At 26.5% G+C, this 9,639-nt stretch overlaps 1 protein-coding gene across 1 annotated transcript in view; it reads right to left on the reverse strand.

Moving 5' to 3' along the window:
- LOC117177712 (cAMP-dependent protein kinase type II regulatory subunit) overlaps nucleotides 1–9,639 on the reverse strand; it is a 60,416-nt gene that overhangs the window by 44,716 nt on the left and 6,061 nt on the right. Inside the window, exon 2 of the mRNA XM_033368628.1 lies at nucleotides 6,240–6,331. Coding sequence (XP_033224519.1) covers nucleotides 6,240–6,331 — 92 coding nt within the window. The remainder of the gene's footprint in view (nucleotides 1–6,239; nucleotides 6,332–9,639) is intronic.

Consider the following 9,639-nt stretch of genomic DNA (forward strand, 5'->3'; position numbering starts at 1 on the left):
GATTATTTTAAGGGTCTATTAGGGGGAGAGCAAAATAAGATCAAAGGGGAAAAGTGTAGGATAGTTCAAGGAGAAATGGAGGAAGGGAACGAGATAACAAGAAAAGAAGTGGATGAAACAATAAATAGGTTAAAAAGAAACAACATAAGAAACATCTACGTACTTAACTATATAGTTAACAAACATTTGGGGAGAAAGAAAGAGAGACTAGTCGCTTTGTTCGTAGATTTCAAAGCAGCATTTGACTCATTGAATAGAAAAGTACTATGGCAGGCAATGAAAGAAAGGGGTATAGAGGAAAAGTTAGTGGAGAGGATAAAGGAAACTTTTAATGAAACCAGGATTAGGGTGAAAATAGAAAAAAAAGGGCAGGTTTTCTGGACAAGCCGAGGTCTAAGGCAAGGGTGCCCTTTGAGTCCGTTACTATTTAGTATCCTATTGGCAGACTTAGAGGAGAAGCTAAAGGAGAAAGGGAAAGGAGGAACGGTTTTGGGTAATAGCAAACTATACTCTCTAGCATACACGGACGATGTAGTTCTATTAGCACATGATGAGAAGGGGATGAACCTAATGATGAGAATCTTCGAAGAGTATGTGGGAACAAAAGAGCTGACAGTGAACGTAGATAAGACAAAGGTGATGTTTTTCAGAAATAGAAAGAGCAAAATAAATTACGTTTGGAGGATGAACGGACAAAAAGTGGAAATTGTGGAGGAGTTCTGTTACCTAGGTTTTTTGATTTGAGGCAGAAGGAGGAAACGAGCTGCAGGTGAGGAAAAGAATTGAATGTGCGAGTAAAGTAATGGGCCAAGTATGGGGTATAGGAAAGAGAAAGTTCAAGAACGATTGGAGAATGAGGGCCTGGTTGTTTGATGCGTTGGTATGGGCGGTGTTGTGTTATGGTGTGGAGATCTGGGGATGGAAGGAACATAGGAAAGTAGAGAGTATGCATGTGCGATTCCTGAGGTGGGTAATGGGGGTTAGCTGGAGTTGCCCAGGATATATGTTAAAAGAAGAGTTAGGAAGAGAAAATATGGTTACTAGACAAATTAAGAGAGTATGGAGGTTTGAAGAGAAGCTAAAAAGGGGAGAGGGAAGTAAAATTGCACAAGCATGTTTCGGTGAAATTCGGAACAATGAAGCGAGAGGTAATGTGAGAAATTCAAAATGGGAGGTAGAAAGGAGAAAAATGAGAAGGGTGTGTAATATTCGAGAAGGGGTTATGGAGTGTCAGGACATAGAGTTAGAGCTATTGGTTAAACAAGGAGAAGAGAGATGGACAAAGATTATAGATTCGAGGTACAATAGATGGTAAATGATGGTCAAAGGGTTGACGGAACCAGAATATCTGCAAAAAATAAAAAAGGAAGAAAAATGGAGTAGGGTTGTACGGTTCAGAATGGGAGAAGGAGTGAGAGCATGCAGATATTGGATGAATGAAGAGGAGAATTTATGCAGAGTATGTGGATACGAAATGGAGTCATGGGCACATGTATTAGAGAGATGTAAAGGAGAGGAAGAGGGACAGTTGAGTGTGGATGAGTGTGTAAGATGGATCTTGGATGGTAGTGGACAGGGAGTGATGTGGATGAAGAAATTGGATGAAGTAAAGGAAAGCAAGGGAGTAGGGCAGAGCCAAACGGGTGATCTTGAAAAAGGACAGTAAAAACCGAAAATTGTTTTCAATATCGTGGAAAATGCATTTTTTTTCTATGGTACGAGGAAACGGAAGCCCTGGAAGCTCGCTCATTTTAGGAATTAATATCACTACTGTTACTATTGTTTATCTTACGTAATGCGAAAGAGTAGAATATAAGTAGTAGTTGAGTTAGACTAAGGATGGAATTGTAAATATATGTACAGGGAGCGGAGGCCCTCAAACCCGTAAAAGGGAGAGATTTAATACATACATTTGTAAATTATACATCAAAATTTAAAAATTTCACCCACAAATTAAGCATTTTTCAAATACAATAATTTGAATTGTAACGTTTAAAGTATAAACGCTCTTCGAAATTTTAAGGATTTCAAGCTTTCTATGTCAAACAAGTCAGTAAAAGATTCTTTACTTTCAAATATTTGGTTTCAATTTACTTGTCTTACATAAAAATTCAAATATTGCTAAATATTCAATAATTAATGTATTTTTTAATTAAAAATTTCAAAATGAATGGGTTAAGAATTGAATATTTTAGACTAAAACAATATTTTTAATTTAATAAAATCCTTTAATTAAGAATATATTATTATGAAATTATTTTTAAATTAAAAATAGTTTATAAACTTTCAGTCACACGTTCACATTTGTTTAATGACCAAGACTTTCAAATTGAAAACGTTTAAGTTTTAACGTTAAAATATGAAAATTCTTAAATTTTGAACTGGTTTACAATCGTTTTTGTTCACTTTTTATTGCTTAAAGTACAGATGAATTTAAAAGAAGTTCATTTATTTATTAAATAAAAATGTTTTTCATCAAAAATTTTCAACATCAAAGGCTTTTATTTTTTATTTTTTCAAGTCCTTAAGAAAGCGTTAAAAAATTCTTTAAATTAAAAATGTAAGCTTAGAAATAAAAATTTCAAATGGAACATTTTTTAAGTAAAAAAATTCTGAATTGCGCATTGCAAGCTAAATAATAGCATAATTAAAAACCATAAAAATTCAACTGATTATTTAAAATCTCTTGAAATCTATGTGGATAGATTTTTCTTCTACAAATTTGTAAAATTCCCGGCAAAAAAAATTGACTGTCATCCTATAATTTCGTTTATACCTGATTATAATAATATACTAAAATTTTTATATACCAGATAACGATATTAAAAAGACTGAAAATCAATCATCGAGATGCTTCTTTAAAAAAAAAAAAAACCTTTTTATCCGCCTCTTCAGGGTCTTCAAAATAAAAATCCCGTATCCATGTGTAAAACTATAAGATACAAAAGGATAGTCGCTGTAACCAACGATCTGTATGATTTGCCTTTGTGACGTCATAACACGTGTTCAATAACCTGGGATGGATTTAATATTCTGGTAATATGCTCTAGAAATGAAAAAGATGGAGAAATTAATTCAAAAGAAAATTGACTTGTTTAAATGAAAATTAATTTTATAAAATTGAAGATTAATTATTCATTCTAAATATCTTTTAGAACAACAAAAAAAAACATTGCAAAATAAATGAATTTTAAAAAAAGACACTTAAATGTTTCACTAAATAATATCTATTTTTTACAAAAATGGATTATTTCAACTTTCAGTTAAAAAAATTAATTTAAAAAAAGGATTTCCCACAAAATAGTTCCATTTTCAACCAAAGTGATCAATTTAAAAATAAAATTGCGAATCTTCGATTGAAATAGTTAAATTTTAATTTAAAAAAGAGGAATTTTGAACTACAAGCATGAGCATTTAATTTAGTTTTTTAATTTTATTTAATTTCAAATAAAAAGATTAATTTTCTACAAAAAAAAACAACAATTTTAAATCAAATAGTTGAATTTCTAACTAAGAAAAAAAGTAGTTTTCAAAAGAAAAAGCAATACTAATATTTTTAGATCAAAAAATTAATTTTTAACCAAACATGAGAGTTTTCAACAAAAATAATGAACCTTCAACTGAAATAGTTGAATTTTCAAACAAAAAAATTAAGTTTGACTAAAAAAAGATAATTTGTCAAGCAAAACTTAAATAATTAAATTTATGTTTAACCAAACAGGTGGATTTTCAACTACAACTATGGAATTTTCAATTGGAAAAAGTTAAATTTTCAGCTAAAAAAATTACGTTCAACAAAGAAAACTAACTTTCAACAACAAAATAACTTATTAAAAAACGAATTAAATAATAAAAATGGTAAATATTTAACTAAAATAGTTAAATTTTGAAGCAGGAAGATGAATTTTTAACTGAAATGATGAATATTTCACTAGAATAATTAACTTTTTAAGCAAAAAGAATAATTTTCAACCAAGAAGATTAAATTCTACCAAAAAAGACGAATTTTCAACTTAAAAAAAATTTTAACCAAAATTGAATAATTAAATTTTTAGACGAAATATGAATGTGCTAACAAAGATGAATTTTTTAACTAAAATTATCGAATATTTAACTGGACTAATAGTTACATTATCAGTTAAAAAAAAAAATTTCAACCAATAAACATCCAAAGAAAAAAAACAAGTTTTCAATCAGACAGTTCATTTTTGTACCAAAATAATAAATGTTTAATTAAAAGGATCAATATTCAAACAAAAAAGAGATAATTTTTTAAATAAAAAAAAACAACAATTTTTTAACAAAATACGTGAATTTTAAACGAAATAGTTAATTTTCAATTAAAAAAGATCAATTTTCATCCAAATTGTTGAATTTGGAACTAGAAATGATAATTTTTCAATTAAAAATGGTTTTTAGATAATGAAAATAATTGCTAACTAAACCGACTATTACAATTCAGAAATATTTCTTCTTTGAAATACTACTTCTAATATAAAAACTGCTTAAAGCACTTTCTTTATCCAAAAATTTACAAAAGGAAATTTTAAAATTTCCTTTGCAAGAGGGATTTTTTTAAATTACTTTCTTCTAAATCCAAATCACAATTCTTTTTAAAAATTTTTGTTCTATGTAAAAAATGATCTGTTTCGCGTAAAATTATATTTCTTTATCGAAACTGCATGTCCAAAAATAAAAACGCCACCCTGTTTTGATGGAACATTAAATTTTTTAAATAAAAATTTTACTATTCAATTCTTGGTTGAAAAAATATATATATTTTTTTTATCATTCATTCTTTTTGCAGATATTAATTTTCTTTGTTAAAAATTCAATTATTCTAGTTAAAGATTCACCATTTTAATTGAAAATTCATCTCTTTGGTTAAAAATTAATTTATTAACTGTAAATTTAACTATTCAATTTTGAATTGACAATTAATCTTTTGGCTCAACAATTCATCATTTTGATTCAAAATGTTCAAAATTCAATTAATTGTTACAAAAATGTAATTTTTTCATTGAAAATACAAGTCTTTTGTTAAAAAATCATTTGTTTTAATAGAAATTAATCTTTTTGTTTGAAAATTCATCTAGGGTAGCTTGAAGTTCAAATATTTGACTGAAACTTTATATTTTTTAGTTAGAAAAATGCGTTCGCAATTTTTTAGTTCAAAATTCAACTATTTGGTTGAAAACACCTCATTTTTACTGAAAAAAGGCAACTATTTCATTGAAAATTCAAGTCTTTCGCTTAAAAATCTTATATTTTGTAGTAAATTAATCTTCTTGTTTGAAAATGTATCTTTTTTAGTTTGAAAATTCCTTTTTTGTTGTTAAAAAATCGCAAAAAAAAATTTTTTCGATATAGTACTGTAGTTGAATTTTTAACCAAAAAATTAATTTTTAAGAGTTGAAATTTCAACATAAAAATATGAATTTTGAACCAAAAAAATTCATTTTCTACCAAAATGAATTTTGAATTTGTCGAATTATAATAAAAAGTCGAATTTTCCACCCAAAAATATGAATTTTCGATAAAAGGTAATTTTTAACCAATTAGTTGAATATTTAATTATAAACATTCGATTTTCATTTAAAAATGTAATACTTCAATTTTCAGTTAAAAAATATAAGAAACGAATTTCCAATAAAACAGTTAAACTTTCGAACAATACTTGAATTGAAAAAAAGCCGATTAACTTTCAAGCAAGTAATTGAATTTTGAATTGTTCATTTTTTAACGACATACATAAATTTTCAACCAAATAGTTATATTTTCAACTCAAAACGATCATTTTCCAGCGACAAATGGAATAGTTAAATATTTTTTTTAAAAATCCAAATTAATTTTGAACTAAAGAAAAAGAATTTTAAAGAAAATAGATCTCTAACAAATAAAATAAATTTGCAATAAAGTAGTTCAACTTACATGCCAAAAAAAAATGTCAACGAAAGAAAAGAAAATCGTTCAAGTTTCTACCAATAATATTAATTTTTTACAACGTAGTTCAACATAAACACAATCAGTTGAATTTTCAACTAAAAACAATCATTTTTCAAGGAAAAATAAAATGGTTCAATAATGTTTTTAAAATAAAAAAGTGAAAAAATGGGGATGTTTTTTGGAAACAGGAAGAAATAGAGGGATTCTTTTAAAAAGGGTAAAATAGGCGAAAGTCTATTAAGTCCATATTTATGTAAAAATTTAAAAAATTAAATAAATTATACATAATTTACCTTAACTCCCTCATCTTCTTCGTCTTCTTCCGGGTCATAAGTTTCAGCGAAGACGCTCTTCCTTCTCGTCGCAAACCTGCCAATCGGTGGCTCTGAACAAAAAATTTAACGTCTGTTATATGTCAGTAATAATTTTTTTAATCTTGAAACATTTTCTTTTTTAAAGTTGCTTCTATTATTTTAAACTTCACTTGAATCTCTCCCTCAAATTTGACAAATTCTAACGCCGAAATTGATATTCAATTTTATATCGAGAGCCTCGCATTAAATAATTTACGACTTTGTTTGCGCTGAGACCTAGAGGAAAGTCTTAATATACGTAGCAGAGACGTTGAAATGAAAAAAAATTCGCAGAGTCAAAGATCAACTAGAATTATATTCGTCCCTCGATTCTATGCAAATTTTTATTTTACTTTTTTAAAGCAAGAACAAAGGCAATTGATGTTTATCGCTATTTAATTCCAGCTTTCCCGCATCTAATTCTCATTTTAAAAATAAAATTCGCACTATAAACCTTTTTTTGCTCACTTTTATTATCGCTGATATTCATATTCAACAACAAAATTTGCATACTTCTAATGATTGTGTGTTTCGAAGAAAATATTTAGAATTTTCTAAACCTGGTTTCTGCTTTTCCTCAATTGCTTTAACTCTTCCCTGGAAGAAAATTAAATTTTTGAATGCTTTTCTTGAAAATACGAGAAAATAATTCTCTCATACTTGTGTATTATCATTCATCAAATGCCAAAGTAAACTCCTCTTGATAAATGAGATATTAGAACATCCGCTGACAAGTAAAAAGGAATCAAATTTATTGTCGACTTAGCAAATCGCTTAAATTAAATTCTGACCTCTTCTTCAATTTCATTTACGAAATCCAAAGAGCAGAAAATTAAATAATTCATAATCAATCTGTAAAATCCCTCAGGGTTGCTACAAAATCGCGAATTTCGAAATTCGCTGATATTTTGAACTAAAAATGAAAGAATTAAATTTTCAGTTGAAAAAAGAACTTTTCAACAAAATAGTTAAATTTTCAATCAAATAGATGTATTTTCAACCAAGAGGATTAAATTTACATAAAAAGAAATATATATATTTTCCACAAAACAGGTAATATATTTAGTTAAAGAAATTAATTTTTAACGCGCATTTTCAACAAAATGTTAAATTTTCAACCAAAGAAATCAATTTTTAATTTCAAAAATAAAGTTTCAGCTAATGAAACTACTTTTCTACCAAAAATGACAAAGCAGTTGAATTGTGACCTAAAACAGATAGATTTTCAACCAAAAATAAATTAGTTAAATTTTCAGTTAGGAAAATATACGTTCAACAAATAATATTAATTTTCAACAAAAAAAAATAATTTTTTGACCAAAAATACTAAAAAAAAAATGAAATATCTAAGTTTCCAGTTAAAATAATTAATATAAAATAAAAAATGTACACAAATTTTCATCGAAGTTTCTGAATTTGCAACCAAACAAGATTTTTCAATCCTGAAAGAGAAAAATTTTAGGAAATTTATAATTTGAAGGAAAAAATATTAAGAATTTTATAAATGTTCGAAAATCTTCCACAGTTTAAATTTTTACAATTTTTGAAATATTTTGTAATCTTTTTAAATAATCTCTCTTTAAAAATCTTACTTAAACATTTGTTTAAAAACTTCTAGATAGCCTTTAAAATGATTCGAATTTTCCCTCAAATTTGGTAAAATTTTACAAAATTTTGCAGTATTGCCTTCAAATCTTCTCTGCTTTTTGGAAAAATCATCAAAAAATGTCTCAGAAATTTTATTCTCTTGAAACCTTTAAACATTCTTAAAAAGCTTCTACACTTTGTACTCGAAAACTTCAAAAAGCTACATTTTATTTTCCATAAAATTATTTTTGCATCCTTTTAACTTCTAAACAAATATAAATTATTCGAATTTTTTCTAAAATTTTGTAATCTTTCAAAACCGAAAAATTTTGCTCAGAAATCTCGTAAATTCTTTTCTAAAATCTAAATATGTAAAGTTAAAGCATTTTGAAATATGTTCCAATTTCAAAAATCATAACATAGAAAAAATATTACAAAGGGATAATAAATTTCGTATTTATATTTAAAAGTAACAAATTAAATCTAAAATTTCCAGAATATAAGAAATAAAAATAAAAAATTATGGAGAAAAAAGTCAATGAAATCTGATTGATGTCTTGTCAGTATTCAATTTTTCTACTGATACTCCCACGTCTGGTCATAACGGTATATTTCTACTTAAAATCCCATTAAGCGCCGATCGAAACATATTTTCAGTGCAGAGAAGAACATTTAGAAAGTAACTAAATTCACAGCAATTTATAATCAAATTTAAAAAAATAATAGAGTACAAAAGAACGGAAATATATTTTATAATTTTGATAGGTACAAATTTAATTAGAGAAGAGACAACTAGAGAAAACTTTCTAATTCAAATATAAACTTTGTTTTTAAAGTTTATTAGCTCGCATTGTGAAATTATTCAATTACAGTTTTTTTTAGAAACATAACAATTATTTTTATCAAGCAGAGAATCGATTATTAAAAAATGTTAATCATAATTTTTGAAGTATCTACAAAAAAAAAATGTTTGGTGAGTCAAAAATTGAAAATAAAAATTGAGAGCAAAAGTTAACTGCATTTGCGTTTGATATGCACATATAGGTAATAGAGATCACATCCAGTAATTTCTCATCAGGCAATAAACGGAGTATCAAGTTTTAATGACTCGACTTAACGAAGCTCCATTCATGGAATTAAACTTGAATCTTGAGTCACTTTCAATTAAAATGCCAATCCAATTAACAATTATTAATTGAAAACTATAAACACTTCATGCACAAACTAGAAATCATTTGAATATAAAATTTAATATTAATAAACAAATTATAAAACGACGAATGTGGCGAGAGCCACCAACAAATTATCCGATATTAAAAATCAAAGAAATAATAGTTTTTTAATATTTTACAAATACATTTTTTTAGAGTTTCTTTAATATAATTATATTGAATTTTTCGTAGTAAAACTATTTTTTTCTTAAAGTTTTTAATTCAACATTATTTTATTTAAAACTTTAACTCTCGAAAAATAGCATTCCCATACAAAAATGACCGAATTATAAAATATCCCAACTGGACAATTTCCGAATAATAAAATTCCCAAATTTAAAAAATTAAAAAAATTGTTTTTCGTTTGTTATTAGGGATGACTGAAAATCCCGAAAAATAAATTCTTACAACGCCCGAAAAATAAAATTCCCAACAGTTTATAATATTACTGAATTTTAAAATTCCCGACAGAAAATTGCCGAATCATAAAATATTCGAACTAAGAAATTTCCAAATTTAATCAATTAAATTTAGTTTATAAA

Source organism: Belonocnema kinseyi, chromosome 1 (assembly GCF_010883055.1).
Source record: "Belonocnema kinseyi isolate 2016_QV_RU_SX_M_011 chromosome 1, B_treatae_v1, whole genome shotgun sequence".
Taxonomy (NCBI): domain Eukaryota; kingdom Metazoa; phylum Arthropoda; class Insecta; order Hymenoptera; family Cynipidae; genus Belonocnema; species Belonocnema kinseyi.